At 40.3% G+C, this 15,765-nt stretch overlaps 1 protein-coding gene across 1 annotated transcript in view; it reads right to left on the bottom strand.

Moving 5' to 3' along the window:
- The window catches only part of LOC128661461 (cytoplasmic dynein 1 intermediate chain 1-like), a 711,349-nt gene extending 699,046 nt beyond the window's left edge, over positions 1–12,303 (bottom strand). Inside the window, exons 1-2 of the mRNA XM_053715712.1 lie at positions 12,076–12,303; positions 768–893 (exon numbers count right to left, since the gene is read on the bottom strand). Of these exons, the coding sequence (XP_053571687.1) occupies positions 768–893; positions 12,076–12,297 (348 nt within the window). The 5' untranslated portion in view covers positions 12,298–12,303. The remainder of the gene's footprint in view (positions 1–767; positions 894–12,075) is intronic.
- Positions 12,304–15,765: the final 3,462 nt, after the last annotated feature.

Genomic DNA, 15,765 nt, shown 5'->3' with positions numbered 1-15,765 from the left:
GCTTATATTATGTGAGTCATATTTGCTGGAGCGTATATTATGTGAGTCATATTTGCTGGAGCTTATATTATGTGAGTCATATTTGCTGGAGCTTATATTATGTGAGTCATATTTGCTGGAGCTTATATTATGTGAGTCATATTTGCTGGAGCTTATATTATGTGAGTCATATTTGCTGGAGCGTATATTATGTGAGTCATATTTGCTGGAGCGTATATTATGTGAGTCATATTTGCTGGAGCGTATATTATGTGAGTCATATTTGCTGGAGCGTATATTATGTGAGTCATATTTGCTGGAGCGTATATTATGTGAGTCATATTTGCTGGAGCTTATATTATGTGAGTCATATTTGCTGGAGCTTATATTATGTGAGTCATATTTGCTGGAGCGTATATTATGTGAGTAATATTTGAGGTTATACTATACGAGTATGCAGCATTCTATTTCATTAAAATGTACTAGACTATATTGGTTTTCTCTGTATATTTTCCACTTGTTGGTTTTGTCTCCTGCTGAGTATACAGTGGCACTAAGATCTAATTCCAGAAGCCTAGAAAACTAGGTAGATCACAGAAACCTTTTCAGTATTATTATACGCTATACTTATCTTGATAGTGGTCATCTAAAGTGAGTAGAAACCCCAGAGGGAATATCACGGTATACTGAACTTTATTTTACGAGTTCTGATTGCACATTCTCAAGAGTAAGTTGCAAAGTTGTTTTTTTGATTATTAAAAAAATGTCAGTTGTGAGTTGACACAAACCTCTTTTTTTTTCCTTTCTTCTTCCTTCCGTTTCTTTTCTTCCCTTATTTGTGCCAAACGTTGTTTTTTACGCTCAAGTTCAGCTTTTAAATCACTTTTGTCGGACATGGTCACTTCCTGAACAAGCTAAAAGTAAACAAAAATTAAGATGCATATATTAACTTGTATAAAATACATAATATTCAGTGTGATGTATCAATGTGTACTATTTAAATGAACATTAAACACTTTGGGGTAGATTTATCATGCAGTACGGCGTATCATGTCCGTCTGACATTTGATAAATCTACCCTTCGAGATTGATATATAGGGGCCGATTTATGTATGTGCGAGCAGACATGATCCGCTATAGCGGATCATGTCTGCCGCACATTGTTAAATGCAGATAGCATACACTGTCAGCATTTATCATTGCACAAGTAGTTCAGGTGAACTGATTGTGCAGTGCCGCCCCCTGCAGGTTTGTGGCCAATCGGTCGCTAGCAGGGGGGTTTAATCAACCTGATCTAACCTGATCGGGTGGATTGCAGACTGCGGCCTCAGAGGAGGCATATGAGTTAAGAGGCAGCAGTCTTAAGACCACTGCTACTTAACTCCTGTTTCCGGCGAGCCTGAAGGCTCGTGCGGAAACAGAGGCATTGGGGACGATACAGACCTTGTTAAATCGGCCCCATAGTGTTTTATTATGTGTAGTAAAAAAAGTTGCAATATACGTTAGCTATTGTCGCTATTTCACTATTTCCTGTAATTTAACTCTAAATATTGTGTTCTTTTATTTATTGTTATCGGTTATTTGTACATTCTGAAGGTGATCTACAAAACAGCAGGACTCATGGGCTTTCCAGTTACCTCCGGTATGTGGTACCACCATGCTAAAATGTAGGTTTTTCATTATCTAATCTCTTCTGCTGAGGGCAATTACGGAGAGGAAATGTGTGCAAACAATAGCTATGTGGAGTAAAGCAAACTTTAAGGGACTTTGGACCATGTTAAACAGTTATTTTAACATTGCAAGCAGCCATTGTTTGCACATTTTAACTTTCCCTAATTATCTTCAGCAGAAAAGATTAGATAAGGTAACTGAATGCTCATTACTTTATAGAAAAATATTTATTTACACTTATTTCTTTAATGTTTAAACTGATATAATTTTAAAACGTGCATCTACATATTATTTTCTAAATAATCTGCTTTGAATACATCATTATATCTAGCTTTTTTTACTGTTTCCACCCCCTGTGCTGTTTTGGAGTTTTTAGATGCTGCTTACATGTAAGCCCCACTGTAGGTCACTTTTCAGTAAAAAAAACAAACACATAATATATATGGGGGGGTTTTCAGCAGATTCAAACTGTACCATTATTGTTTGTTTATATCATGACATATGAGAACTGCACAAAAAAATGTTTAATTAAAGTTTTAATTAAAAAGGTTGTAAATAATTGTCTGTATTTTATAATATCTGTAGTCAAAAGAAAAAGGGGTCAACCTCATATAATAATGCCCTTTGGGTGTATTTATATCACTTTGATATGCACATAGGGGCTCTCATGAGCCTCTACTCAAGTAAATGCACATTTATTCCCAACAACCTCCTTCTTGGTAGCCCAGGTCAAGCTAGGGTTTACAGCCCCTTCTAGCAGACTCAGTGAAGAGAGATGGCAGGGGTGTCCAGGTGCCCAAAAGCCAAAATAATTTATTCCAGGTAAAAACAGCATATGAAATAAGCTCTGATTTAAAACACAATAATATTGCTCAATGCTTTTCAGTTACAAGCTCGCCTTTCTAAAGAACAAATATATATTCCAATAAAAGTTATTTATTCATATCATGTGATCACTATTACCATAGTGATTATCTGTTATTAAATATTCTGGGCCCTGTATTTTTATTTATTTTAAATTGTACTTATACTTTATACACTCAAAACAAACATGAGCAGGCAGGCAATTGCCGTTCAAACTGAAGGTCTTGGTAGTTACTAGGGAATTAAGGTCAAGGGTTTGAATACATAACCCCCATCCAGCTCCCATAAGCACCAGGAAGCAACCTGGCCAGGTCACTTGGCCACCTTGTATTCCTCGGTAAGTGAAAGGGGGAGATTTGTATAAATGTGGCCCCCATGTGATGACGACATGTGGTTCTCATCTGCACTTAAGGGGTTAATGTGCTTTAACAAACATGACTTTTGGGCAGTGGTCCTTCTATGTTTTTTGGATGGGGCTGCAATAGGGAGGGGAAAAGGCTAGGGCTCATCATGGAAAGGTTGGGTTGTGCCATGGAAGAGTTTTCACATTTGGCAAAGTCAGGTAGTGTCCTGGAGTGCAGATGGGGCAGTCCCTGAGACATATTACATAGCCTGAAACATCCCAGGCAGGAAAGCAAATTGTATAATAGATGTAAATTGTAAAGTTGTTTAAAACTGCACGCTCTATCTGAATCACACACACAGAAAAAAAAATGGTTTATCTTCCCTTTAAGATAGTGCGGTGGCTTACAGTCTTCTTGCCCCAGAGAAGTGAAAACAATGACGCCACTTACAGTCTCACATTATACAGTCAAACTCTGCAAAAATCCCATATCTTAAACCCGTTATCCCTATATTTTGTTTTGTTCAGACCTGGGATAGGGTTGGCAGGTGACCATTATTTCAACCGGTTGTCCAGAAAAATGTATGTGATGTGGTCATCTGACACTTAACTGATGAGGGTCATCTGACACTTGGTTTTAGCATATGGCAAGGGTTGCCAGCTGTCCACTGCAAAAATACTGGACAATCTGCTGGTGACTGGCGCAATAGTAGGTGGGGTCACAAAATGCCCACCCCAAAAACGCTGTACCTTAGCACCCACTCTTGATCCCACCATGCATATTTATCACAACTGAACAGTCATTTTAAAAATAAATGAGTTTACCTCTGGCTGATAGTAATACACATAAACATAAGTGATTTGAACTCCTTGACTGCCCTCACTTCTGTCTGCTCCATATTTGTGATGTGTTGAGGCATATGAGGCATTTTACTTTTAGCTAACACTCAGTGACATTAAAGAAACTGGACATTTAAGTCTCCAGTATTTTCGGGGATATTTTACTTGATAGCCTGTTAAAATACTGGACTATCTGGTTGAATACTGGACACCAGGCAACCCTACATATGACTGATAGGCTACAAAGGTCTAATCTGAAGACTGAAATGGGCATTTAACTAAGAGGGATTTAAGCAATGGAATCAGATTTGAGATTTGGAAGTTTCACTCAGTCTACACCAGAATTTTTATTGTTTTAAAAGATAGATAATCCCTTTATTACCCATTTCCCAGTTTTGCATAACCAACACAGTTATATTTATATACTTTTTCTTCTGTTAAGTGTGATCAGTCCACGGGTCATCATTACTTCTGGGATATTACTCCTCCCCAACAGGAAGTGCAAGAGGATTCACCCAGCAGAGCTGCATACAGCTCCTCCCCTCCACGTCACTCCCAGTCATTCTCTTGCACCCAACGACTAGATAGGATGTGTGAGAGGACTATGGTGATTATACTTAGTTTTATATCTTCAATCAAAAGTTTGTTATTTTAAAATAGCACCGGAGTGTGTTATTACCTCTCTGGCAGAGTTTGAAGAAGAATCTACCAGAGTTTTTGCTATGATTTTAGCCGGAGTAGTTAAGATCATATTGCTGTTTCTCGGCCATCTGAGGAGAGGTAAACTTCAGATCAGGGGACAGCGGGCAGATGAATCTGCATAGAGGTATGTAGCAGCTTTTATTTTCTGACAATGGAATTGATGAGAAAATCCTGCCATACCGATATAATGTCATGTATGTATACTTTACACTTCAGTATTCTGGGGAATGGTACTTCACTAGAATTACACTGTAAGAAGTACATAAAGCTGTTTAATAACTAGAAATTATGTTTAACGTTTTTGCTGGAATGTAAAATCGTTTTCATTTGCTGAGGTACTGAGTGAATAAATGTTTGGGCACTATTTTTCCACTTGGCAGTTGCTTAATCTTTTTTCTGACAGTTTCTGTTCTCTCTCACTGCTGTGTGTGAGGGGGAGGGGCCGTTTTTTTGGCGCTTTTGCTACGCATCAGATATTTTCAGTCAGCAGCTCATTGTATTTCCTGCATGATCCGGTTCATCTCTACAGAGCTCAGGGGTCTTCAAAACTTATTTTGAGGGAGGTAATTTCTCTCAGCAGAGCTGTGAGAATTATAGTTGACTGAGATAAAAAACGTTTATTCTGTAATTTGATTCCTGCTTTCAGAATTTGTTATCTTTGCTAATGGGATTAAACCTTTGCTAAAGTTGTGTTGTTTACAGGGATTGAGGCTATAACTGTTTCAATTTATTAATTTTCAACTGTCATAGATCTTCTGTGCTTCTTAAGGGCACAGTACGTTTGTATTCCAAGTTGCAAGTTTATTTGCTAGTGTGTTAAACATGTCTGATTCAGAGGATGATACCTGTGTCATTTGTTGCAATGCCAAAGTGGAGCCCAATAGAAATTTATGTACTAACTGTATTGATGCTACTTTAAATAAAAGTCAATCTGTACAAATTGAACAAATTTCACCAAACAACGAGGGGAGAGTTATGCCGACTAACTCGCCTCACGTGTCAGTACCTGCATCTCCCGATCGGGAGGTGCGTGATATTGTAGCGCCGAGTACATCTGGGCGGCCATTACAAATCACATTACAGGATATGGCTACTGTTATGACTGAGGTTTTGGCTAAATTACCAGAACTAAGAGGTAAGCGTGATCACTCTGGGGTGAGAACAGAGTGCGCTGATAATATTAGGGCCATGTCAGACACTGCGTCACAGGTGGCAGAACATGAGGACGGAGAACTTCATTCTGTGGGTGACGGTTCTGATCCAAACAGACTGGATTCAGATATTTCAAATTTTAAATTTAAACTGGAAAACCTCCGTGTATTACTAGGGGAGGTGTTAGCGGCTCTGAATGATTGTAACACAGTTGCAATACCAGAGAAAATGTGTAGGTTGGATAAATATTTTGCGGTACCGGCGAGTACTGAGGTTTTTCCTATACCTAAGAGGCTTACTGAAATTGTTACTAAGGAGTGGGATAGACCCGGTGTGCCGTTCTCACCCCCTCCGATATTTAGAAAAATGTTTCCAATAGACGCCACCACACGGGACTTATGGCAAACGGTCCCTAAGGTGGAGGGAGCAGTTTCTACTTTAGCTAAGCGTACCACTATCCCGGTGGAGGATAGCTGTGCCTTTTCAGATCCAATGGATAAAAAGTTAGAGGGTTACCTTAAGAAAATGTTTGTTCAACAAGGTTTTATATTGCAACCCCTTGCATGCATTGCGCCGATCACGGCTGCAGCGGCATTCTGGATTGAGTCTCTGGAAGAGAACATTAGTTCAGCTACTCTGGACGACATTACGGACAGGCTTAGAGTCCTTAAACTAGCTAATTCATTCATTTCGGAGGCCGTAGTACATCTTACTAAACTTACGGCGAAGAATTCAGGATTCGCCATTCAGGCACGCAGGGCGCTGTGGCTAAAATCCTGGTCAGCTGATGTTACTTCTAAGTCTAAATTGCTTAATATACCTTTCAAAGGGCAGACCTTATTCGGGCCCGGGTTGAAAGAGATTATCGCTGACATTACAGGAGGTAAAGGCCATGCCCTGCCTCAGGACAAAGCCAAAGCTAAGACTAGACAGTCTAATTTTCGTTCCTTTTGTAATTTCAAAGCAGGAGCAGCATCAACTTCCTCTGCACCAAAACAGGAAGGAGCTGTTGCTCGCTACAGACAAGGCTGGAAACCTAACCAGTCCTGGAACAAGGGCAAGCAGACCAGGAAACCTGCTGCTGCCCCTAAAACAGCATGAATTGAGGGCCCCCGATCCGGGATCGGATCTAGTGGGGGGCAGACTTTCTCTCTTCGCCCAGGCTTGGGCAAGAGATGTCCAGGATCCCTGGGCGCTAGAGATAATATCTCAGGGATACCTTCTGGACTTCAAATACTCTCCTCCAAGAGAGAGATTTCATCTGTCAAGGTTGTCAACAATCCAGACAAAGAAAGAGGCGTTTCTACGCTGCGTACAAGAGCTCTTGTTAATGGGAGTAATCCATCCAGTTCCACGATCGGAACAGGAACAGGGGTTTTACTCAAATCTGTTTGTGGTTCCCAAAAAAGAGGGAACTTTCAGACCAATCCTGGACTTAAAGATCCTAAACAAATTCCTAAGAGTTCCATCGTTCAAGATGGAGACTATTCGGACAATTTTACCTATGATCCAAGAGGGTCAGTACATGACCACTGTAGATTTAAAAGATGCTTACCTTCACATACCGATTCACAAAGATCATTACCGGTACCTAAGGTTTGCCTTCCTAGACAGGCATTACCAGTTTGTGGCTCTTCCATTCGGATTGGCTACAGCTCCAAGAATCTTCACAAAGGTTCTGGGTGCTCTTCTGGCGGTACTAAGACCGCGGGGAATCTCGGTAGCTCCATACCTAGACGACATTCTGATACAAGCTTCAAGCTTTCAAACTGCGAAGTCTCATACAGAGTTAGTACTGGCATTTCTAAGGTCACATGGATGGAAGGTGAACGAAAAGAAAAGTTCACTCGTTCCACTCACAAGAGTTCCCTTCCTGGGGACTCTTATAGATTCTGTAGAAATGAAGATTTACCCGTCAGAGGACAGGCTAACAAGACTTCAAAGTGCTTGCCGCACCCTTCATTCCATTCAACACCCGTCAGTGGCTCAATGCATGGAGGTAATCGGCTTAATGGTAGCGGCAATGGACATAGTACCCTTTGCACGCTTACACCTCAGACCACTGCAACTGTGCATGCTAAGTCAGTGGAATGGGGATTACTCAGACTTATCCCCTTCTCTGAATCTGGATCAAGAGACCAGAAATTCTCTTCTATGGTGGCTTTCTCGGCCACATCTGTCCAGGGGGATGCCATTCAGCAGACCAGACTGGACAATTGTAACAACAGACGCCAGCCTTCTAGGTTGGGGTGCCGTCTGGAATTCTCTGAAGGCTCAGGGACAATGGAGTCAGGAGGAGAGTCTCCTGCCAATAAACATTCTGGAATTGAGAGCAGTTCTCAATGCCCTCCTGGCTTGGCCCCAGTTGACAACTCGGGGGTTCATTAGGTTTCAGTCGGACAACATCACGACTGTAGCTTACATCAACCATCAGGGAGGGACAAGAAGCTCCCTAGCTATGATGGAAGTATCAAAGATAATTCGCTGGGCAGAGTCTCACTCTTGCCACCTGTCAGCAATCCACATCCCGGGAGTGGAGAACTGGGAGGCGGATTTCTTAAGTCGTCAGACTTTTCATCCGGGGGAGTGGGAACTTCATCCGGAGGTCTTTGCCCAAATACTTCGACGTTGGGGCAAACCAGAGATAGATCTCATGGCGTCTCGACAGAACGCCAAGCTTCCTCGTTACGGGTCCAGATCCAGGGATCCAGGAGCAGTCCTGATAGATGCTCTGACAGCACCTTGGGACTTCAGGATGGCTTACGTGTTTCCACCCTTCCCGTTGCTTCCTCGATTGATTGCCAGAATCAAACAAGAGAGAGCATCAGTGATTCTAATAGCACCTGCGTGACCACGCAGGACTTGGTATGCAGACCTGGTGGACATGTCATCCTGTCCACCTTGGTCTCTACCTCTGAAACAGGACCTTCTGATACAGGGTCCCTTCAAACATCAAAATCTAACTTCTCTGAAGCTGACTGCTTGGAAATTGAACGCTTGATTTTATCAAGACGTGGGTTTTCTGAGTCAGTTATTGATACCTTAATACAGGCTAGGAAACCTGTTACCAGAAAGATTTACCATAAGATATGGCGTAAATACCTATATTGGTGTGAATCCAAAGGTTACTCTTGGAGTAAGGTTAGGATTCCTAGGATATTGTCTTTTCTACAAGAAGGTTTAGAAAAGGGTTTATCTGCTAGTTCATTAAAGGGACAGATCTCAGCTCTGTCCATTCTGTTACACAAACGTCTGTCAGAAGTTCCTGACGTCCAGGCTTTTTGTCAGGCTTTGGCCAGGATTAAGCCTGTGTTTAAAGCTGTTGCTCCACCATGGAGTTTAAACCTTGTTCTTAATGTTTTACAGGGCGTTCCGTTTGAACCCCTTCATTCCATTGATATAAAGTTGTTATCTTGGAAAGTTCTATTTTTAATGGCTATTTCCTCGGCTCGAAGAGTCTCTGAATTATCAGCCTTACATTGTGATTCTCCTTATTTGATTTTTCATTCGGATAAGGTAGTTCTGCGTACTAAACCTGGGTTCTTACCTAAGGTAGTTACTAACAGGAATATCAATCAAGAGATTGTTGTTCCTTCTTTATGCCCAAATCCTTCTTCGAAGAAGGAACGTCTACTGCACAACCTGGATGTAGTCCGTGCTCTAAAATTTTACTTACAGGCAACTAAGGAATTTCGGCAAACGTCTTCTCTGTTTGTCGTTTACTCTGGGCAGAGGAGAGGTCAAAAAGCTTCTGCTACCTCTCTTTCTTTTTGGCTTCGTAGCATAATTCGTTTAGCTTATGAGACTGCTGGACAGCAGCCTCCTGAAAGAATTACAGCTCATTCTACTAGAGCTGTGGCTTCCACTTGGGCCTTCAAGAATGAGGCCTCTGTTGAGCAGATTTGCAAGGCTGCAACTTGGTCTTCGCTTCATACTTTTTCCAAATTTTACAAATTTGACACTTTTGCTTCATCGGAGGCTATTTTTGGGAGAAAGGTTCTTCAGGCAGTGGTTCCTTCTGTATAAAGAGCCTGCCTATCCCTCCCGTCATCCGTGAACTTTTGCTTTGGTATTGGTATCCCAGAAGTAATGATGACCCGTGGACTGATCACACTTAACAGAAGAAAACATAATTTATGCTTACCTGATAAATTCCTTTCTTCTGTAGTGTGATCAGTCCACGGCCCGCCCTGTTTTTAAGGCAGGTAAATATTTTTTAATTTATACTCCAGTCACCACTTCACCCTTGGCTTTTCCTTTCTCGTTGGTCCTTGGTCGAATGACTGGGAGTGACGTGGAGGGGAGGAGCTGTATGCAGCTCTGCTGGGTGAATCCTCTTGCACTTCCTGTTGGGGAGGAGTAATATCCCAGAAGTAATGATGACCCGTGGACTGATCACACTACAGAAGAAAGGAATTTATCAGGTAAGCATAAATTATGTTTTACCTCTGTGATTATCTTGTATCTAAGCCTCTGCAAACTGCCCCTTTATTTCAGTTCTTTTGACAGACTTGCAGTTTAGCCAATCAGTGCTGGCTCCCAGATAACTTCACATGCATGAGCACAGTGTTATCTATATGAAACACATGAACTAAAACTGTTAAAATGCATTCTGAAAAGAGGTGGCCTTCAAGGTCTAAGAAATTAGCATATGAACCTCCTAGGTTAAGCTTTCAACTAAGAATGCCAAGAGAACAAAGCAAAATTGGTGATAAAAGTAAATTGGAAAATTGTTAAAATTACATGCCCTATCTGAATCATGAAAGTTTATTTTGGACTAGACTGTCCCTTTAACCCCTAAAAGCCTATAAATAGAGTACATGTAAATATAATACATTTATTTTTAATTCAGTAGATTGATATATATTAATAATAAAACTACACCAGGGGCTAACCTGGTTGATCCTGCAGTAGCACAAGTGGCCAGAAGGACAAGCAAGCCTGGTAACCAAGGGTGGCAGTACAGGAGTCGCGGTATATCGTTGATACACATATATTAAGAGTAATTGAAGACTATATACAATGTATGTAATATGTACATTATGTTGTACTTATGCCAGCAACACACAGAGTAGTTACTTAATGGCCAGAAAATAGATAATGTGATTGAGATATAATAACAATAAAACTATACCAGGGGCTACTTGGTTAATCTTGCATCCTGTCTATATATAACTGGCATGTTAAAGTTGTCAATCTGTATTTGGTGCCAAATCTAAAAATCTGGCATAAACTCTCAGCTTTTGACTAATATTGATTGTTAATAGGGTTTATAGCGGTTAGTGGGTTGTACTGGCAGAGGGTTACTCCAATGGGCAGTATAGCAATTAAAAGGTTAAATGCAATAGGTGCTGGTGGTTTAAGGGTCAATAATGCAAGAAGGCAAAAGGGAAATAATGCTTTTTTTATTGAGTTTTTTAATACATTTTTTGTAACTTCATTGATCATTTTGCTAGCTTTAAAGGGACATTATACACTCATTTTTTCTTTGCATAAATGTTTTGTAGATGATCTATTTATATAGCTCATAAAGTTTTTTTTTTTAAATAAATGTATAGTTTTGCTTATTTTTAAATAACATTGCTCTGATTTTCAGACTCCTAACCAAGCCCCAAAGTTTTATTTGAATACCGTCAGCTACCTTCTCCAGCTTGCTCCTGTTTGTGTAAAGGGTCTTTTCATATGCAAAAGAAGGGGGAGGGGGGAGGGTCTTATTTGCCACTTGCAGTGGGATTTCCAGCTACCTTTTTAACAGAGCCAAACTGACAGCTTCTAAGTAAGTTTTTAAACAGTTTTATACTGGATTTTTATATCAGTAGCTGTGCGTCTTATTCTTTATAGTAGTGTCTATTACATGCAGTTATATGAAAATCAGTGTATACTGTCCCTTTAACTACTTTGTTTGCCCTTGCACAACGTATACTGCTCAAATAATTAATGATCTATTTGTAATTTCAGTGCAAAAATGGAAAACTTATGGATTTTGCAGAATTTTGTGCATGACTTGCAATCAGGCCCTTTTTTGCAATCAAGTGCTTAATTGAAGACATATGGGGGCGGATTTATGAAGCAGTCAATGCTGCTTATGCCGCATGAGCCTTCTGGCTCACTCAAAATGTTAAGAAGCAGTGGTCTTAAGATACGATCAGGATGATTGACAACCCCTGCTAGCAGCCGATTGGCCGCGAATGTGCAGGGGCGGTCTTGCACAAGCGTTTCACAAGAACTGCTGGCGCAATAATAAATGCAGACAGCGTATGCTGTCGGCATTTATCGATGTCGGGCAAACATGATACGTCCAACAGTTGTTAAATCGGCCCCATAGAATGATGTTATGTCCATTTAATGAAACCACATAGAAAGTGTTTGGGACATTTTAGAACAATAACATTTATGCTCTCTTTATTGGGGGTTTGCAGGAACCCTGGCAGCGAGCATTTGGCATTTAAGGGTGCTGGACTTTTGACTGTTTGCTCTTTATATTAAGCCCAGGGCTGAATTTTTGGATAAACTACTGTGCCTACCTGGAGTTTCTGAGGCACCACTGGCTCAGTGGTAGAACTAGGTTGCACCAGTGTTTCTGAAACTTCCGCTTTGATCCGTTTTCCTGACCCCTTGGATGGTCCGCCACGACCAAGCTTCTCCTGTGATTTTGTAGTCTTCTGGCTGCTAGTTGCAGCAGCCACAGAAGTTTCAGGTTTCTTCAGATCTTTCTTTTCTTTGAGAACTCTCTTTTTGGGGGGCATCACAAAAATCTTACCAATCATGAAGAAAAAAAAAAAAGAGAAATTTGTCAAAAAATGCATAAAATGTAAATGTTATAAAGCAAATTTACCACAATATATTAACTATTACAAGATACCATAATTGCCTAATATATAGCACAAATGAATACAATGCAAAAATAATGTGTATTGTTTAAAATTGTTTTTTTCTAAAGTCAGAATATTATAAGGGAAATACATTTTGTTTTAGAATTTGTATCACACTCACACACACAAATATATGTATTAGACATGAAAAAACTATACAACAGTATAGTAATAGAGTGCGCCAGATCGCTCCAAAAGAACGTGTTACTTTGCCAAAATAGCTGATCTTGTCTCTATAATAAAGGACAACAGTAATTGTATGTAAATAAAACACAAAATGTGAAAAAAAAGTATTAATAAGTGTAACAATGTGATAGCTAGATAAAAGAACCCAAAATGATAAAACGAATAAAGGTTAGTGACATTTAAATACAGTATCTGTATAAAAAGAAAATTTTTAACATGCTTATCATGCAGAAGTCCCAAAGATGATTGTGAATGGTGTCTCAAACAATAAGTGTCTCTAAGAGTAAAATGAAGACTTCGGCACAATGGTGATATCTAAGTGCAGCAGGCAGCTGGTCTTGGGACTGTGTGATCAAACAGTGTATCTAAAGAATGAACAAAAGAAGACAGCGCCTCATAGTGCAAATAAGTTCCATAAGCTGGGGTCACAGAAAGAGACAAACGGTTGTAGGTATACTCACAAGAGTACTGGCACTCTTATGTAAAGAAGTGCGAATGGGCAGGCTGACATTTAACAGCAGTCAGTACGCTGAAACGGATGGCATCCAAACTTCCAAGGTGCAGCTGTGGGCTCTCCTCCCCGAGTAGAAAGGAATCGTCTGATGCAGCACTGTGTTGGAGAAAGGAGCTTTCACTGCATGCAGCATCCACTTTAAGCTGATGATAGCCAAAAGTATCCCAACGATAATGTTTTGGAAAGAAAACCCTTACAGAAGCAACAGGTTTTATACAGATAAAAAAGCCAAAATAACCAGGCTTATGTGAAAAGAAATAAGAACAAGAGCTTAGCTCTTAAAATAAATTGTTCTTATTTCTTTTCACATAAGCCTGGTTATTTTGGCTTTTTTATCTGTATAAAACCTGTTGCTTCTGTAAGGGTTTTCTTTCCAAAACATTATCGTTGGGATACTTTTGGCGATCATCAGCTTAAAGTGGATGCTGCATGCAGTGAAAGCTTCTTTCTCCAACACAGTGCTGCTCCAGACGATTCCTTTCTACTCGGGGAGGAGAGCCCACAGCTGCACCTTGGAAGTTTGGATGCCATCCGTTCCAGCGTACTGACTGCTGTTAAATGTCAGCCTGCCCATTCGCACTTCTTTACATAAGAGTGCCAGTACTCTTGTGAGTATACCTACAACCGTTTGTCTCTTTCTGTGACCCCAGCTTATGGAACTTATTTGCACTATGAGGTGCTGTCTTCTTTTGTTCATTTTCATATGTATTAGACATGCTGACGTGTGCACAGACAAAATTTCATTAGAAAACTTTGTTGATTAAAAACATTTGTTTCCCATTATTCTCTATGGGATTGGAGAATATCTTCAGTACACAATGCACAACAGCACAAACAGGCAGATTAAAAACTAGAGCCGTAGAGCAGTAGGATATGAGTGGACTAGTCAACAACAAGGTCACTGAAAGGAGTGAGCCTAACACAGTGGGCAGTGGACAAGACACAGCATCAGTATTATCCCAGGTCAGGACAGGAAGGCACCCAGGTCAGCAGCAGAGGAACCCTAGCACATTTGTGGTACATAAAGTAATAGTACAGATGGACAGGCAGACAGCAGCACAGGAGCTGAGGCCCATTGGTGGTACATACATATATACTGTACATAGAGTAAAAGTTTATATTTTGATAACATTGAGCAGCAGCAAAAGCAAGCAGATGTGCAGGAAAGCTGATCACTCAAGGAAACATAACAGGAGCTGTGGCACATAGATAGAGTAAGCGTATATATATATATATATATATATATATATATATATACACTGTGTATATATATATATATATATATTGACAATTTGAAGCAGTAGCACAAGTGGCCAGATGGACAAGCAGGCCTGGCACCAAGGGTGGCAGCACAGGAATCATGGTGTATCATTGATACATATAGAGTAAGAGTAAGACAATTGACGACTATATACAGTTGTATGTAATATGTACTGTACATTATGTTTTACTTATGGCAGCAACAAACAGGGGGCGAGATTACATATGCGGTGCAGGCTTCAGTGTAACTGCTGAAACCCGCGTCGCCCGTAATTTCACCTCACACATTAGGGAATCACATAAACCCTGTCGCCAGTTCATAAAGTGCCGTAAATCATATAAACTAATGATGTCCAGAAATGTGCGTTTCTAAAGTGACTTACGGGACTTTAGAAACTACTGGCACCTAAGAAAATAAAAATAAATATCAAATCTCCCGTAAAAGTCTAACCCGCTTACCAAAAATAAAGACGACAAGTCAAAATCCCTATATCCGCCATCACCCCCATATCAGAACTAATAATAAATGTATTAACTCCTAAACCGTCAAACCCCACATTGCAATATGCCTAATTAAACTATTAACACCTAATCCGCCATTTACTCACATCGCAATCTACCTAATAAAAGTATTAACCCCTAAACCGCCAAACCCCCACATCGCAATAAACCTAATTAATATATTAACCCCTAAACCGCCAAACCCTCACATCGCAATAAACCTAATTTAATTACTAAGCCCCCTAACCTAACACCCCCTAAATTAATCCCAAATTACCTAAGATAATAAATACTAAATTACAATTAAAATAAAAAAGTCTAACATTACAGAAAATAAACCAAATTATCAAAAATCAAAAAAATAAAAGCTAATCCCTATGAAAATAAAAAGCCCACCAAAATAAAAACACCCCCTAATATAATACTAAACTACCAATAGCCCTTAAAATGGCTTTTTGTAGAGCATTGTCCTAAGTAAAACAGCTCTTTTGCATTAAAAAAATCCCCCCCAACAGTTTATCTATCTATACTATCTTTTGGGTTCTTGTAAAGCGCGGCTATTCACCCGTAAGGGTCTCAAGGCGCTGAGGGTTGCAGTTCAGTCGAAGAGCCAGGTCTTGAGGTCCTTTCTGAACTAAGTTAGGGCGGTAGCTTGTCTGAGGTACAGCGGGAGGGTGTTCCAAGTCTTGGCTGGCAGGTGAGAGAAGGATCTGCCTCCCGCTGTGGTTTTCCTGATGCGGGGGATGACTGTGAGGGCTTGGTCAGCTGATCGAAGTTGTCTGGCGGGGTGTAGAAGGTAACGTGGTGGTTCAAGTATTCGGGACCGATGTTGTGGAGGGCCTTGAATGCGTGGGTGAGAAGCTTGAAGGTTATTCTTTTGT

This window comes from Bombina bombina, chromosome 5 (assembly GCF_027579735.1).
Source record: "Bombina bombina isolate aBomBom1 chromosome 5, aBomBom1.pri, whole genome shotgun sequence".
Taxonomy (NCBI): Eukaryota; Metazoa; Chordata; class Amphibia; order Anura; family Bombinatoridae; genus Bombina; species Bombina bombina.
This window is presented reverse-complemented; position numbering and strand designations above follow the sequence as displayed.